Raw genomic sequence first — 18,461 nt, forward strand, 5'->3', positions numbered from 1 at the left:
GCAGGAACTATAAAGCTCTTCCAAAGAGGGGAGAGGGCAACCAATGATCTTCTGGGCAATTACGTTAACCCTCTGGAGTGCTGTGCTATCTGCCATTGTGCAATTGGCAAACCATACAGAGGTGCAGTAAGTTAAGATACTCTGGTTGATTGTTCTCACTGTCAGAAAGTGTCTCCTTATTTCCAGGTTAAATCTCTCCTTGTTCAGTTTCCATTCATTATTCCTTGTCTGGCCTTCGGGTGCTTTAGAAAACAGTTTGACCCCTTCCTCTTTGTAGCAGCCTGAGTTTCTATTTTCCCAGAATCCAACCAGCTCTCTCTTGGCTCCAGTGATGACTTTGGATGGCAATACAAAAATGAAGTAAAAGTAAGTAAATTCATAAATGTAAATGAAATGAAATATAATAGGTCTCGTTGTGAACTAATGTGGAATGGCTAGAGCAGGGGCATCAAACTTGCATCATCACGGCAGCATCGTGTGATGTATCATGACTTTTTCCCCCTTCGCTAAACTGGCCGGCATGTGACGCATCTGCCCATGGGCTGTGAGTTTGACAGCCCTGGGCTAGTGAAAATCAGAATGAAGAGCAATTATATAATGTGCTCTGTGATCTTTAGCGTAAGAGTGGAATTAAAGAACTATTTAAGATAAGCATGGACCATATTTCTCTTTCGTAGATACAAAATGGACCCTCAGCAGCATGTTGTTGGAGTTCCCACTGGTCACCTCAGCCATTCAAAGTTATTTCGTTAAGTTTTCCATAATGACAGCATCTAACATCCCTGGCTGATTTGAAAAATGTCAAACAGCATTTAATACTTGAATTGGAGACCACTGTGCTGAGCAGAGAAGAAGTAAAGACAAAACATCCTTGAAACAATCAAACCACTTCCAGAGGAATGCCAAGAAAACAACAGGGATGAGTCCATGGTATCAACAGGGATCAAGCTTGACTCAAGGAAGTTTCACTGCCCCTGTTTTTCCAGTGTTCCTCTCCTGAATCCATAACTGAAGTCTTCACTGAGCTGTTTTTTTTTACTAGATCTTCTATCTTGGGTTGCTTAGTTTTGATTTGTTTCCTTAATTTTTTACTTCTGTAAAATGTGGGATTTCCACATGTCTTCTAACGATAGCTCTCATTGTGTAAAGATTTTATAATTTTGTGGGACGGTTCTTCATTGGTACAATTCTCCTTTGAACAAGAAGCTTTCCATGACTGCCTTAATCAGCTATAAAAAAAAGTAGTTAACAATTTCTTGCCCTGCCCGATGATGCAATACAATCCTTTGTGATTTATGCTCCTCTGTAAAGTACTAATCCTGAAGAACATATGGAAGCAGCCTCTGAGTGCTGTGTGCAACCTGCAGACATTTCATAAAATAAAGCACTTACTATTTAAAGACCAGTAGATGGCAATAGGGGTTCATTTCAAATAAGAAGTTAGCTGTAGAAATCCAGTTCCAGAAACACTACAGAATGTACCCATCAGGTTTCCAGAATTAGCTGTACTAGAAGTGGGAGTTACTCTCCTGCCTGTGTTTCTGTTGTGCCTTTATTAAGAATCACTAAAGGTCAGATGCCACCCACTGTCTTCATTAAAGAGTTATGTCATGGGATATATCCATTCTCTTCTAAAGTATAGCTGCATAGCTCATCTTACTTCTACTCTATATAAAGATGATAGGCCTGCTCATAATTGTCCCTAAAAATGGCATTGATACGTGAAATCTCAATACCCCATTCAGATGTATAATAACATATTACAGTACAATCCATCTCTTGTGTATTATACTCGGCTAAGCGTTACAGTCAGTGTTGGAGGTATATTTTGTGTATATTCATAGATATTGTACTCTCAAATTGCAAATGGAGATGTGGGTACTCTATTTTCTTATCTTCATTTTTAAGTGCTCTGGTTTTATTGTATTGCAAACAGTTGCTGGGGTGCATCCACAGTTTCGTTGTACTTGTACAATGACAATAAAGTTCTTCTAATTCCAATTCTAATGTACCAATCAGACTTTTCTAAAGCAAATTCTTCCTTGCTTAGATAATTTTATATTAAGGCTTCATGATCTTTTTGTTTGTTTACATTATTTATTTTTCTTATTGCTAATTATTGGAGTCTTGTGACTCTACAGAAAAAGGCTTTCATGCTAAGTCTAAAGTGCCTTGTTTGGTTGATAAAACTTTAACCTTGCAATTTAGCTTATAATGCAAAATCAACAATTGGGATTTATTGAACAAACTGTGGCTAAGCAAAACATGGCTTAGTATAATATGTGAACCCAGTTAATATATTTATTGATTGCCTTTTCTGTATCCAGTTGTTCCAGCTTTTAAGCAGGATAAAATTATACATTCATTTGTTCCAAATACAAAGCTATTTATTTCAGAATATACATCAATCAGTGAAGAACAAAATAGAAAAGAGGGCAGGCACTGAATGCTATGACCTCTACTGTAACTTGGAGAATATTTCAAGTACCAATAAAAAACAAAAATAACAAAGTGTGTTAACCCAACACTTTTCAGAAAATTCTTTTATCAAGAGTATGGTCTTGCTAGCTAATACATTATAGCTTGAAGTTGCCAATATAGTGATCTTGATAAAAACAACTTTCTGAAATAGGTAGGGCTTCTGTGCAGTAATGAACAAGAATGGAAAGTCTATATAAGCAGCTGGAGATTTGTTTCTATTTTATTTGTTTTTAAAAGGAATTCAACATATTCAGAAAGAAAAATCTGTATCCATGTAGATTAGCAATGACAAATGGGCACAGCTACAAAATGTTGCAAGTGCTTCTTAACTCTGAAAGGATCGATAAGTCAACAAAGAAGAATATTTGTTGTTGAAATATGGGGTCTTTGGTGCTCTCTGAGCTTGATTGTTTTCTTGCAGACGTTTCATTACCCAAACTAGGTAACATCTTCAATGCTCACTTGTTGATAAACTTCAGCCAAACTGGCAAAAAAGACTTGAAATCCAATTTGGGCCTAGAAATTAGGCTAGGCAAAAAGAACACATATTTTCATAGCCAAATATAGAGAAATGCTTATGTGTGTAGAGTGCATGATGAAACAGCTGGGGCAAACCCAAAGCAGAGAAACATTATTTCAGCAGGGCTAATCCCTTCAAATTACACAAATCAGGACTTAGCCAGTCCTCAAACCATTTTTTTTCTTAAGTAAAATGACAACTGAGGGTTTTCTGAGGTATAGTTCAGAATAAGAGGATCTGTATGAACTTTCCATATCCATAGTTTCTAATTAAGTTGGTTTTCTCTGATGAATCTTCCATTTTATTTTCAGGATTTCTGGAGCAGTAGAACAGCCCTGGGTATCAGGAGGATGCAGTTTTCATGGAAAAAGGAAATAACCCCAGCAATCCCTTTTAGCTAACTGGCTAGCATAGAGATATATTCTTTATCACCCAGGCTTAGAAGTGAGAACCATCATTATATAATTCAGTGGCACTGCCCAGACTATTTACAGCCAAACAAGGTAAAAGCCATAAGGCAACACACATTTTGCATATCAGCTTAAAGGGAAAATATCAAAAACCCAGAACCTAAAAATCCGAAAGCCCAAGTAAGACTGCTTATTTGCAGCAACCCTGGAAATCTAGCTGACTGCCAGGAGAAATGAAAACAAAATAGCCAAGAAAAAGAATATCTTAGAGGATGACATGGCTGATTGGCTGGAACACTGGATAACTTCACACCATATTGTAAACTTGCTTCGCTGGTCCCTGGAATGCAAAAAATGAGTTTAAATATTAATCCGCTTTATATTCCTGTAATATAGCCCAAGCAAATACGTCCAGGATGTTGAAGAAATACTGGAAGAGAAACTTGGTCTTTCACAGAAGTTTCTCATTTGGCCATATTAAATATTTTATAATTCTTAGCCAATCATTGCAAAAGATAGCTTCAAAAGATAGCTTCATCTTGAAGTTCTGTATAGCAAGGCTATCTTTCTGTGGGACTCACTGTAATGTTATATTTCTACAAACTAATAAGATTAGGCTCGGTAAGGAAAATAAGATATAGATCAACCACCAATTATGGATAGCTTGTTTGGAGGAGCTTTCCAGGATCTCTGATATAACTTCTTGTGGGACCTAATCCATTACCTGTAAATGCCAAAATAAAACTAGGTCTTTAGCTTTGCTGTGAAGCATTTCCTTTGACCCACATCATGGTGTCTTCCACCAACATGTAACAGGGTTATCTTTGCAAGCAAGGAAGCACAGCCAAAAAGTGGTTCATCTGATTTTGGCTTTATGTGGTATTGATATTTTCCTTGATCTTATTGTATAAGTCAAATGGCCCAATTAGCATTTAGTGCTTCTGGCAGGGATGTGTAAAAATAACCAGTTTGAATGCACTGGTTTGAAGGTTCCTGGATCCCTTGAACTTTTGCCGAAAGAAAATGCTGGCAAAATTTCATGACATCACCAATCTCTTTCTGTTAGCTAAGCAAGCAGCAGCAGCTATGAAAAGAGAAATAGAAGAGAGAGTATTAAGAAAAGCTCACCAAAAACAGTATTACAAGCACCGATTCAAAAGATGACTTAGAATCCTTATTCACTCACCTTGCCCCTTGGATGGCCCTTCCTTTCCAAATTCATAATTCTTCTTATCCAACTTACCGTAAATCTCCATTAGGTGAACCAAAGGAAATCTATGGCATGTAAAGCCTTCCAAAATCTGCTCCCATTTTTTAAGTTATGCACTCTTTGAGAAAAATTTAGCAAGTCATTCTTGTTTAGTTATCATTTCCCTTCCAAAGATGGGTTTGGGGGCTGCCAAACATAAAGAAATGTTAAGAAACAACTTTGCCTTATAATTGTTCCAAATTCTCAATATGGAATATCTAATAAAATGATTTTTAAAATCTACATCCACCAGAAAGATCTCAAATAGCGATCAATTGATTTAGAGCTGCAAGTAGACTTTCCAGCCTACCCAGAAACACTTTCTTCAGCCAATCTGAACATCCTCTCCAACCAGTTGGACATCTCAATTGCATAACAACCCCAACATTCAGAAGGGCCTTCTCCTTAGTCAGATTCAATGCCCTCTCAACAGCTGTTACTGAAGGAAGATACCAAAAAACTCCCATTCAACAGAGACTGTGTCTATGTAGTGGAGGAATAATTGAATCAATTGAACATGCTATACTCTATTGCCCTCTCCATGCAGATGCTTGCTAACAGTTATTATTTCCACCATAATATTTATTTCATTGTGGAAAGGGAATTTCACGAAGGCAGTAGTGTCACAAAAAAAACAGGAAAAGCCCAAGGGGAACATCAGGTCAGCCAGAAAACAAACTTACATAGGAAAAGGAATCAAATAAAAAGTATTAAAGAATCCCTATAGACAAAAGTCTAAGTAATTAAGAAAACTAGACAAATAGGAAAAGGAAACAAAAGATAATTTAGAAAACACAGGACATACCAAATAAGCAAAACAGACAAAAGACACAAAATATAAATTACAAAAGGGACAGACAGGAGATTGCCACAGAACAAATATGAAAAACTATCTGAAAGAGATTACAGAAAGCCAATAATACAATCTGGCCACCCCGCGGAGTTTGCCTTCTGCACCCCGCGGAGTTTGCCCTCTGACGGAAATAAAGACAAACTCAAACAGAATTTGAAACATTAGGCACAAATACAAACAATCACACAAAATCAACTTACAAAGGGAGAAAAGGGTATAAAAAACCAGGGACTTACCATAAGAAGCTAGCTAGCCCAGGAACGCAGACTTCTCGCTGTTCTCCGCCTTTCTGAAAAATAAAAAGATCCAGCTTTCAAGCAGTTGTCCGTATCCTTGTGCCGGAGCTCTCCCAGCAGGAAAATCGAATCCTCGAAAGAAAGCCATTTTGACACCTTTCAACAATTGGCAACCACAAAGGTTTCCCAGCCAACCCTGCCACCGGACCGGGCCCGCGGATCCAAACCCAGCCAAACCTTCTTTGTCCAGGGACAACATCCATGGACCCAGCCCAGAAGGTATAGGGTAGTAAAGGGAGTCCTTGGGCTTTTCCGCTCAACAGCTGCTTGAAAGCAGGTGAGTACCACTTCAAATTTATAATCTTACTAGTGAGGGGAGTGGAAGCGTGAGTGGACCAGGTGTGTGATTGTGGGTTTTCTCTGCTGAAACAGCGGGACCTCACCTCCTCCGTGATTGCCAACCGCACCCTAGCCAGCTGCTAGCTCAAACACGAGCCGTGACCGGCTGGATTTGGGAACGCAAGGGGTGATCACGGAGTGTGAGTCCTTCTGAAGGACGTAAGAAAAACTGAGAGGGCTGCAAAAGGAACTGGTATTAGGAAATAAATAAAAAGCAGAGGAAAAATAGTCCCGGTGCATCCCGCAAGCAAAGCCCTGTGCATTTAGAAGGGGCCTGTACCAGCTGCCTGCAAACAAAATTGGAAATAGTTTGTCTAAAAAAAGCAGAAAAGGTCCTTCCAGATCCCCACCTTTAAGGGAGATCTGACAACTGACAGCTGAGTGTAGGAAGGGGCCCATACCGAAGCTGCTAGGGGGCAGACGGTCCTCCAAGATCCCCGTTTTTTAGGGGGGTGGTCTTAAAACTGATGGCTGAGTTTCCCTAAAAGAAAGGGGCCTGTACTCCGTGTGTAGGGAAACTGGAGTCCTTTCCAGACCTTTTTTGTCTGAAAACTGACAGCTGCAGCCCGGCTAAACCAAAGTAATCCCCACATCAAGCAGGGAATATGGGAAGTTGTAGCTCAAGGGCAATGGAAGAGACCCCCTTGGATAAATTACTTGAGGCTTGGGACGAAAGGCAAGTGCCTGTCCTGCATAAAAAAAGAAGCAAAAAGAATTTGCAAAAAGTGGGCTTTATTGCAGGATGACACAGGTAGACAAATTTGGGCTGATAGCAGTACTTTAGATTATAAAACCCTGAAAGCACTTAGAACATGCATTAAACCCAGCCAAATACCCTATTGGTACTGCTGGGCTGAAATGGCTAGGACCAAAGACCTGACCGAGGGAAAAGATCAGGAAAAACCTGAAACCCATTCCCTGGAAGGAAAGACTGAGGCACGGATTATGGCTCCCCTTTTAAGCAAACCAGTGCCAGGCAGAAATAGGGGACAATTAGAATGCGTTTTAACCCACACTTCCAGATTTGGTCATCTGGAAAAAGGATACCCCAGCTTTCAGGGCTGATCCTCAAACAGTAATTCAAACCCTGAAATCTATCATAGACAGCCATAATCCATCCTGGGGTGATATGACCCAGCTGCTACAAGTCTTTCTAACTAAAGATGAACTATTAAAACTATTTAAAAAAACAGACCATGAAACAAACCCTGGCATCAGCCCCAGCACTGGGGCTACCTGACTATAGGAAACCTTTCACCTTATTCATCCATGAAAAATTAGGTGTTGCTTCTGGCGTTCTGACACAGCCTTTTGGACACACACATCAACCAGTCGCTTACTATTCTGTAACCCTAGATCCAGTAGCTCAAGGGGCTGTCCCCTGCTTAAGAGCCGTGGCAGCTACAGTCGAACTTGTGAAACGATCTAAGGATTTAGTACTAGGACATCCACTATTGCTGAAAGTCCCCCATGAAGTTTTTGCGATTCTCTTAAAGAGCCAGACACAAACTTTCACTCAGCAGTGTTTAGCTCAATATGAAGCTGAACTTTCTACCCCTGATCACATTACGTTTGAGAGATGTAATACTCTAAACCAGTGATCCCCAACCTTTTTATGCCGTGGCCCGGTATCCCCAACCTTTTTATGGCGCGGCCCGGTACTGGCATCAGCTGGGCGCCACCATCTTGTTTTGATGAAAAAGTGCTTCCGGTGAGCTTTCTACCCGGAAAAGCTCACCGGAAGCACTTTTTCATCAAAACAAGATGGCGGCGCCCAGCAAACCAGCGGCCCGGTAGGACTTGTTCCACAGACCGGTACCGGTCCACGGACCAGTGGTTGGGGACCCCTGCTCTAAACCCAGCTACCCGGCTCCCCACAGAACAGGAGGAAGGTAATCTCCATGATTGCCTCCATTTAGTGCATGACGTGGAACTACCCCGCTCCGATTTAACAGATACGCTGCTACAAAACCCCGACATTGAACTCTTCACAGATGGTTCCTCCTACATGCATGAGAACAAAAGAGTAACAGGAGCAGCTGTAGTCTCCCTACAAGAAATCATCTGGGCTTCCCCCCTTCCCCCCTCCCACAGCGCCCAAGCAGCTGAGCTTATAGCTTTAACTAAAGCTTGCGAAGCTGCAAGGAACCGATCTACTAACATCTATACAGATTCCAAATACGCTTTTGGAGTCTGCCATGCAACAGGAGCTCTATGGAAACAACTAGGTTTTTTAACTTCAGCGGGACAACAGATAGTACATGCACCATTAGTAGCCAAACTATTAGAACCCATCCAATTACCACAAGCGCTAGCAGTCATCCATTGTAAAGCCCACCAAACAGATGACTCTACAATAACAAAAGGAAACCAATATGCAGATGCAACAGCCAAATGGGTGGCAACCAAACCGCTACTTCACACCATCATGACACCAGCCTTAACAACTAAACCAGAACTACCATACTAACAATTTCTAGATAAAGGGGAATCTGAACAATGGGAAAAAAATTTCAGCAGTTTTTGAGCAAGGATTTTGGAGAGTCCCAGATGGCAGACCCATAGCCCCACGACGTCTCCTTAGGTTATTTTGCCAAAGACTACATACAAAGGGACATTGTGGCACACAAGCTATGGTAGGTGCCATCAGGAGGGTATGGTATGCACCTGGAGCCTATAGTGAGGCTACAAGAATAGCCACTACATGCCAAACCTGCCAAGCAAATAATACCACCTCCAGAAAAGCAATTCATGAAGGAGGAAGACCCTGGGCACAGAAATCATTTGAAAAGATCCAAATGGATTATATACAGCTACCTAAGGCAAATGGGTATCAATATGCTCGTGTCTGCAAGGACCAATTAACCCACTGGGTAGAGGCCTTCCCATGCCGCCATGCTACTGCCCTAGAAACAGCCAGACATCTCCTCAAAGACATTGTGCCTAGGTTCGGGGTCCCCACCATTTTGGACATGGATAGGGGAAAATACTTCATAGCACAAGTCCTCACACATACATTCCAGGCCCTGGGCATTACCCAAAACCTCCATGTGCCCTATTTTCTGACATCATCAGGAGCCGTGGAGAGAGAAAACAAAGAGGTGAAGACCCTACTGAGCAAACTCTGTCAGGAGAGAGCCGGATCTAAGCACCCCACAGGCTGGATCTACACCACCACCCCCGAGCCTTGAGTTTGACACCCCTGGTCTATATCATACACTGCTGGCAAAAGATTTATTAACAGCCTTTAATTAAAGGAGGAAGTCCTTGTTTATGAATCCAACCCAACGATAGGAAGGTAGATAGAAAAAACCAGCAGAGCAATTTGATGCTCCAAGCTGAAGAATATAGATTCATCAAAAAAATAGTCTTCCAAAATAAAAAAAAATCAACTTAATTCTGTTTAGATGCTCTGAGTCTCTTTTGTTTCCAAGTTTTTGCAACTCAGACAAATATTTAAAAAAAATTCTTAACACTTAACATTTATAACACTATAAATATAGCTCCGGAAATAAAGTCTCTAATAAAGTCTTCTAAACAGAAGTACTCATTTGCACACGCATACACACATGCAAACACACACACACACACACACACACACATCTCAAAATTGTGTTTCTGCAATTTACTTGCAAGGAGTGACAATCCAGGGATCACCCCAGTCAATTTCTGGTTTCCTCTTTAAATCCAAAGGAAGAAACAGGGCCTCCTTGCTGTGCAGAGAGCAAAAGAGTCTTTCCCATCATCGCCAAGAACATTGGAGGCATCTAAGCTGCCGTTTTTCTCAACTGAAGTTGTTTGCTTAGCCTTTTCTTCCTGGACAACAGAACCAGCTAACACCCCATTCATTAACCAATGGGTGTGCCACAGGAAGACCTTTTCTAGCCATAGTATGAGTCGGAATCTCAAAAATAAGGTGTCACCACAAGAACTGGAATCCTCTGTATAAGACACCCTTGAAATACACATTGTTATCCACCGCAGCCTGAAGCACTATGCTATTATCTGCAATGTGGTGGCACACTTCCCTGATACAAGGAAGCAAGTGTGGGAAGAATCTATCCCTTCTACCACCAAGGTATATCCTTACTCTCTAAATCCTAAAAAAATTCCCTTTTGTTATCCATTTCATGATAGTCATAATGCTCATAAAGTAGTCCACAGACCATCTAACAGAAAATGATAATAATTTTTTAACCATAACACATATGGTACTCAAGTAAAAATAGGTAACATTGAAAGCTATCTTGTACGGGGTCAAAGCTATTTGCAACTCAGACACAGCCAGATTATATTGATGTCTTGCTGTTAGAACTAAAGTGGATATTTTGTAGATGATCTGGCTGAATATTGTGAGGAACCTTCCAAAAAACAACACTTTTCTGCTCAGCAATTTCTAAACCTCATCCATGGAAGTCACCAGTGGTTTTACCTTAGCTGGAATATTGATAGTCAAATGATCCCAAAGACTGCACAACCTGATTTTGCCAGGTTTTGTTCTATTGCACTGACACCAAAGTAGGATGGACTGCTTTGACACAGTGTGAGAATTGTGCATTGGCACAGCTTCTTCTGTGTGCCTGTGTTGTGGGGTGGGTGGGAATAGGTATTTGTTTTCTTAAGGATGAGTATATGATTAAAAAACCCCACAAACACACTTTGGGGGCTCCATAAGGTGGTGATGGCCATGGGAATAATGTGATGTTCCTAGAGGAACTTGGTAGCCACTGGTATTATTCATAACAATAGCATACAGGAGTTGGTTTGGTTCTTATGGGGGTCTGGTTATATCTCTGATTGAGTACTAGTGTTGATTTGCATTTGGGTGTATGGGGGAGCAAATTAGACTGTTTCAGGAGCTTAGACTCAAGGGCATCACTGGGGCTTTTCCCCTCCAATTGATTTTGTTGTTGACAGTGCTGAGGGTATGTGGTTCTTTTTTTAAAAAAAACTTTTTATTGGTTTTTAAAAACAAACATAAACAAATAAAACATAAAAACATCAAGCTGTCTTCCATAGGTGTACATACAGTGTGCCGGTTGGTTTACAAATTGTTTTGTGCTTCTATTTCGTAGTCTTCCATTACAATTACATTACATACAATCTCATATTATCAATCGAAAACTAAATACCTTAGTATCATTATTAATCAATCATTTGACTATACTTTTATTCATTCATATTTTACAAGATAACCATAATTTACTTAATTTATTGTATAACAGTTCATATTATCATCCCAAATCTATCCTAAAATCATTTTGTAGTTATAATAAGAAAAAAAGTGCATCTTTATATATTTATTATTTTCTAGAAATCTACATATTTCATTACTGTACTTTGTTATTTAACCATTGATAGAAAAGATCCCAAATTTTATAAAATTGTTTATCCTCTTGTTCTCTAATTTCAAATGTCAATCTACTCATTTCAGCACATTCCAATATTTTCTTAATTATTTCCTCCTGTGATGGTATCTTCCCATTTTTCCAATTTTTAGCAAATACAATCCTAGTCGCTGTTAATACATTTACAATCAGGTATTTCAAGTCTTTGCTATATATTTCAGGTAAAATTCCCAATAAAAATATCTCTGGTTTCAAGTCTATATGCTTTTTTGTCATTTTCTCCAACCACATGTAGATTTTAGTCCAGTATTTTTTGGCATCCGCACAAGTCCACCACATATGGTAATATGAGCCAGGTGTCTGATGACATTTCCAACATTTTTCGGATTTATTCTTGAACATTCTTGCTATTCTTGTCGGGGGGAAATGCCACCTGTAAAACATCTTATACAAATTTTCTTTATATGCTGTTGACATTGTCATTTTATAATTTTGAGACCGCAATTTTTGCCATTTCTCTAAATCGATCCCATATCCAAAATTCTTCCCCCAAGCAATCATAGTTTCTTTAACTTGTTCTTCTTCTAATTTAATTTCTAATAAATATCCATACAATTTTTTAATCACCTTTTCATCAGTACCTGTCAAAATCTTATCTAAGTCAGTCAATTTATCATAGAAACATTCTGTTTTAGAATCTTTATCATACCTTGAATGTATTTGTGCATATGAAAACCAATTCATCTTCACACCTTGTTCCTCTAGTTTTTGCATAGATTTAAGTTCACCCTTTTCATTCAGTATTTCACCATATCTAACTGTTTGTTCCTTTTTGTATATTATAGGATATGAAAATGCTTCAATAGTCGATAGCCAGACTGGAATTTTCAAATAACATTGTCTTTTAACCTTCTCCCAGTTTAACCACAGAGACTCCCGTATATGATGTCTTCTAAAATACCCCTGTGTTTTAGTTCCTTTGTACCATAAAAAAGCACGCCACCCCATGAGGGTATGTGGTTCTGTTGCCTCTGAAAACTATGGAATATTAAGAAGACATGTTCAGTTGCTGCCAGGACTCCAGCAATGAAACTGAAAATGTTCACCATACCTTCTTCTGTTCAGTATAGTAGTAGTAGTAGTAGTAGTAGAAGTAGTAGTAGACAGAGACAAACCAGAGCAGCTCACTGAGTTCCATGAGATGGCAGATTAAGCAGAGTTTTAAGTTAGGCATATTCATGACTGGATCTCTTTGAGTCTGAAACCAACTCCATACGAATTAGTAGGCTGGTCAAGTAACTCCTCTTCAATGTTTTCCCAGCCCATTGACTTCTCTGTAAGAAGGTGAGTGTAAAATATTCCCAATTGCTTTTCTTTTATCATCAGAAGGGACTAAGTACAACAACTACTTATCTTGATGCAAACTGATACAAAAAAAGGCTCTCCAGTGCAGGAAGATTCTCTGCTTATCTAGAAAATCAAAAGGATCAGTTACCAGAGCTCAAACAATTCACTATTGTATTTCCTATCCTAAATTGCTTCTTACGAGTAAAAATAACCTTAACGTTTCATACAAGGTAGGGCTTTGAGGACTTCATGTATATTAGCCAAACGTGGGAAGACACTCAGTACCTGCAATCATTAACTTAACTCAAAGTGTGGATTCTAATTTATTCCTCGCAATGGACAGCCCTGCTCCACTCTGCTGAAGAAACAAGCATGGCAAGTCCTATCATAGAGAAGAGCAGAAGCAACCTCCAAAACTCAGCTGCTCAGCCGAGTGAGATGTCAGAGAACTTGACCTTGAAGCGAGAAATTGGCTTAACCAGTGCTATCTCACTCGTAGCTGGAACTATGATTGGATCAGGTATTTTTATGTCACCAGAGTGGGTACTGCATAACATAGGGAGCCCTGGAGGTAGTCTCATTATTTGGGCAGCCTGTGGTTTGGTGGTCATCTTTGGAGCTCTGTCCTATGCTGAGTTGGGAATTTTAATCAAAGAATCTGGGGGTGACTACATTTACATCCTGAGGACTTTTGGGTCCCTTCCAGCTTTCCTTTTTGCATTCACCTCAATCATTGTGGTAAGGCCTGCCGGTGTGGCAGCCGTCTCACTGAGCTTTGCAGAGTATGCTCTGGTGCCATTTTATTCTGGCTGCTCCCCTCCTCAGGTCATGATCAAATGCACTGCTATAAGCTGCATCCTCTTCTTGACATTGGTCAACTGCCTCAGTGTCAGGTTAGCAATGTCCATGATGAACATATTTACTGCTGCCAAGCTCTTGGCGCTGTTGGTCATCGCAGTGGGAGGACTAGTGCTGCTTGCTCAGGGGCAAACCCACAGTTTCCAAGATGCTTTCCAAAACACCAATATGGAGGCTGGAGCTATTGGAATTGCGTTTTATCAAGGTCTCTGGTCTTTTGATGGATGGAACGTCTTGAACTCGGTGACTGAAGAAATTAAAAAACCTGACGTGAGTGAAGATTGCTTTTATTTATTTTTTTAATAGATTAATACATTATAGATTAACATAGGGATGATACCTGAATTGTGATTTTATTTCAACATTTTACAGATAGTTGGTTAAGATCTGCAGATTTGACACTCAGGGTTATCATATGACCCAATTTTCTGGAAATTGTCTGTTCAGGTCATTTCTGCCTGTTTGGCTTAGGTTCCCAGCTTTCATTACAGAAACTAAAAAAGAAGAAGAAGTAACTGACTAGTAGAACTAGTGGCATGGTGTTGTTCTAATAAGGCTAGACAGACATGTATAGGAAGGAAAAGAAGAGACTTAACAATGTCACTATCTTAAATGAGAATTTCTAGGTTACTTTCTGTTGGAAATTTGTGTCCAGCAGGAATGCTTGTTAGAAAATATGCTCCTGAGCATATATAGAATGGTAAAAGAATGCCAAGTAATTACATGGTATCAGGTTTCATTTATAAGCAAATTCTTATAATATAGTTGGTTATCTTCATAAATAACAATAGAATTTGCTACATTAATTCTCATATCAATCAATAGTTGCTTATACAAAACTAAATCTGTACATAGTAAAGACAAACATGAGAATTCAGCCTCCATTGTTGACAAACTTAGATGTTTCTGTCTAATAGGCCTCCATCCAATCAATGCTTTTCCCAATAATACTACAGTACCCGATGTAGATTTTCGTGTATTTATGTCTGTAGCAAAACTTGCATCAGCATATGCAGTTAAACTCAGTTCATCTTTTGGCTCCAAATACAATGCATAATGCATTGTTTGTTTCAGATATCTTAACACAGAGGTCTCATTCTCGCGGCCCGCAGGCCAATTGCGGCCCGCAGGACGATATCCTGTGGCCCCCACCGTGATATGAAAGTATAATATTAGTGCGGCCCGCAGAGGGAATGGACCTCTGAAGGAAGTCCCGCCCACCGTTCCTCGTCGTGGCTGACATTTGGTGCTAGGCTAAGCTACACCGACTTCACACTACGCTTGTAACAACAGTGTGGCGGATGATGAACAGTCCGGTAGCAGTCGCCTTTTTTTGCGGTAACCATTCCGGTACTTTCTACCATCAACAAATGCCATGATCAAACGCAGAGAAAGGAGACTGCTACCGGGCTGTTTGTCATCCACCGCGCTGTTGTGACAAGTAGAAGCGGAAATGACATCACGCGGAAGCGGAAATGACATCATTTTTGTGGAATCCCTTATGTGGCCCAGCTTCACCCAGACTCTGCCTCCAGCGGCCCCCAGGTAAATTGAGTTTGAGACCCCTGTCTTAACACATGTTTAGCAGCTTGCCAGTGCCTTTCAGTCAGCTCAGCGTTAAACCTTGCTAATCGATTAACAGAGTAAGCAATATCTGGCCTTGACCAATTACTGAGATAAGATAAACTACCAATCAAGGACTGATAAATGTTCTTATCAAAAATAGGACTTTGAACATCACTATGGCTAAACTCCTGGCTCATTGGTGTTTTAGCCGGCTTACAAAGTTCCATTTTAAAACTTTTTAGTAATTGGTTAATTTTATCTGCCTGTGAGATCTTGTATCCTCCCCCAGTTCTATCTATCTTTAAATCAAGATATTGTTTGATTTCTCCTAACTGTTTTATCTTAAATTTCTTCTCTAACAGTGCGATTATTTCAGTAGCTTCTTGTTCAGTTTTAGTGATTAATGCTATGTCATCAGTAAATAATAACAATAATGAAATTACACCATTACTCTCCCTCTTGAACAAACATGGATCAGCCATGCCAGCTACAAAGCCTATCTTAGTTAATTCTTTAACTATTCATTGGTTCCACTCATATCCTGATTGCTTCAAGCCATAAAGACTCTTTTTCAATCTCCAGCAATCATTATTATCAGCATTATCATTTTTGAGACCTAAAGGTTTCTTTAAATATATAGTGTGTTGCAATGGTGCATGCAGATATGCCGTCTCTACATCCAAATGATTTACAATGTATTTCTCCTTAGCTGCCCACACTAATGCTGCCCTTAATGTAGTAGCCTTCAGACTAGGTGCAAACACCTCATCATAGTCATTTGCTGTCTGATTGAACCCTTGTGCTACTGATCTGGTTTTATGGGTAACAGTCCCATCTACACCTGTCTTAAGCTTATATATCCATTTACATCCTATGGCATGTTTACCTGGTGGTAACTTAACATTTTCATATACCTCCAACTTTTTTAATGATTCCAGTTCCTTATCCATTGCTTTCTGCCAAGCAGCCTGATCCTTAGCAGGATACAGTTTTAGTTCACTATAGTCACTTGGAACTCTGTTCACTTGGCATACAACACTAGCCTGATATCTATCAGGTGGTTGTGTTACTCGGGTTGAATGTCTTGGTAATACAGGACTTACTTCTACCTCCTCCTGTGCCTGTTCTACTACTTCATCCTGTGCTTCCTCTTTAATGGCTATTTGTGGTTTACTGATTTTATCTTTAGGGACTATTTGGGTGTCAATAATAATATCATTGCTGGATTCCTGTTCCAGTTTATCCCACCCAACATGCTCAAGAAATTTTGCATTAGCACTACAATAAGCATGAGCTGTGCCTTGATCCAAGAATCTAAACGATCTATGGTTGGCTTCATAACCTACAAAAATTAACTTCTTAGCTCTATGTTGCCCTTTCAGTCTTACTTGTGAGGGAATATGCACCCATGCTGGAGCTCCAAATGTGTGTAAATAACTTAAATTTGGTTTTCTGCCATGCCAACAAGTGAGTGGCAATTCGCCAGTTGTTGTGTTAACTACATTGTTTAAAACATGGTTACTACACATTATGGCCCCACCCCACAGTGTTTCAGGCAAACCTGAGTCAGATAACATAGTGCAAGCCATGGCTTGTAATGTTTGCCCTGTTCGTTCTACAAATGAGTTATGTTGTGGTCTGTAAGGTGCAGAATGTTTATGCTCAACATCAGCCAATTTCAACATAGTTTGGAATCTTTTGTTAACAAACTCATTCCCGTTATCAGTAACTAAAGTAATTACTTTACTTCTCATTTTTCTCTCAGCAAACCTTAGCCAATTAAAGAAATGTTGGAATGTTTCTGTTTTGTTTTTCATAAGATAGCAGAAACCATATCGTGAATAATGGTCCATAATACTCAAACTATAGCAGGCACCTCCTAAACTTGGTTTCTTAGGACCAATTATGTCAGCAAACACAACCTCTAAAGGTTCTTTGGTCTTAAACCCATTAAGTCTGTTTGCAGGAGTAACCTTACTTTTCTCCTGGCTACAAGCATTACAGTTTAAATATTTGCTACAGGGTTTCAATTTTACACCCTCTGACAAGTTGACAGTTTGTTTGAGCATTTTGAAATTAATGTGCCCCAAATGTTTATGTAGTAAATGTATACATTCATCATGCGGCCTAACATTGTTATAAATCGAGTTAGCCATCTGCAAGTGGTCATCATGCATCACATATAAATCATTCTCTAAATTAGCAGTAACACTTTTACCCTCTTTCTCTATTATACAGTTTTCTCCCCTAAAGGTTACTACATAACCCATATTAACTAAAGCCCTTACTGGTCATAAATTAAATTTCAGTTTAGGTACATATAACATAGTTAAACGTTCGTTTATACAAGAACAATATGCAGTACCTTCACCTGATGCGTTCATCTTCCATCCATTTGCCAATGATACATGTTGCTTACTCGTGGACATCTTTACAAACCTGTTTCTATCTTTAGTAATGCATTGCGATGCTCCACTATCAACAACCCACAAATCATGGTTTACAGTTGAATTGCTATACATAGTTAAACTAACATTCTTCTTGGCCTTCTGGTCATTACCAGTATTCTGTTGTTTTCCCTTCTTACAGAATTTAGCTATATGTCCCCTAGCCCCACAAGAAAAACATTTCCTAACAGTATAGGCAGTTGAAGACAAATTCTCTTCTTGTGGTTGTTCCTTCCTCAGTTGGTCCCTATCCAGCTGTCTTCTTGCTTCTTCTAACAACCTTTCGGTTATGTCAGTCAATGTCAGTTTGTCTCTGGGCAGGACTTCCAGTGAAGATACATAATCATCATAACTTTCATCCAATGAGGAAAGAATGATATAAACTTGATGCAGCTCTGAAAATATCAGTTCCTTTTCATGTAGCTCTTGAAAAGTTCTTTTTGTGAAATTCAAATGAGCTAACATATCTCCACCTTTCAGAAGACATGCTCCAAACAGTTTACGTGTAAGATGTATGTGTGCACCTACACTGTCACGAACATAAACCCTCTTCAAATTCTCCCAACACCTAGCAGCAGACTCTTCTCCACAAATATGGACTAGCTGCTGGTCACTCATAACCAATTATACAAAGAGCTCGTTCGTTGTTCTGTTTAAAGTCAGCAAGCTTCTTGGCATCATCCTCATTATCTGGATCCCAAGCATTTACATCTGGTGGGTCCTGAACTACATTCCATAAACCTTCTC

General features: G+C 39.6%; 1 protein-coding gene across 1 annotated transcript in view; it reads left to right on the plus strand.

Moving 5' to 3' along the window:
• Window positions 1–13,192: 13,192 nt before the first annotated feature.
• Window positions 13,193–18,461, plus strand: part of LOC113417276 (b(0,+)-type amino acid transporter 1-like) — a 29,713-nt gene continuing 24,444 nt past the window's right edge. Inside the window, exon 1 of the mRNA XM_026675585.2 lies at window positions 13,193–13,971. Within this exon, the coding sequence (XP_026531370.1) occupies window positions 13,216–13,971 (756 nt within the window). The 5' untranslated portion in view covers window positions 13,193–13,215. The remainder of the gene's footprint in view (window positions 13,972–18,461) is intronic.

This window comes from Notechis scutatus, chromosome 1, assembly GCF_049901735.1.
Source record: "Notechis scutatus isolate UNSWTSFEM ecotype Mainland chromosome 1, rNotScu1.2, whole genome shotgun sequence".
Lineage (NCBI taxonomy): Eukaryota > Metazoa > Chordata > Lepidosauria > Squamata > Elapidae > Notechis > Notechis scutatus.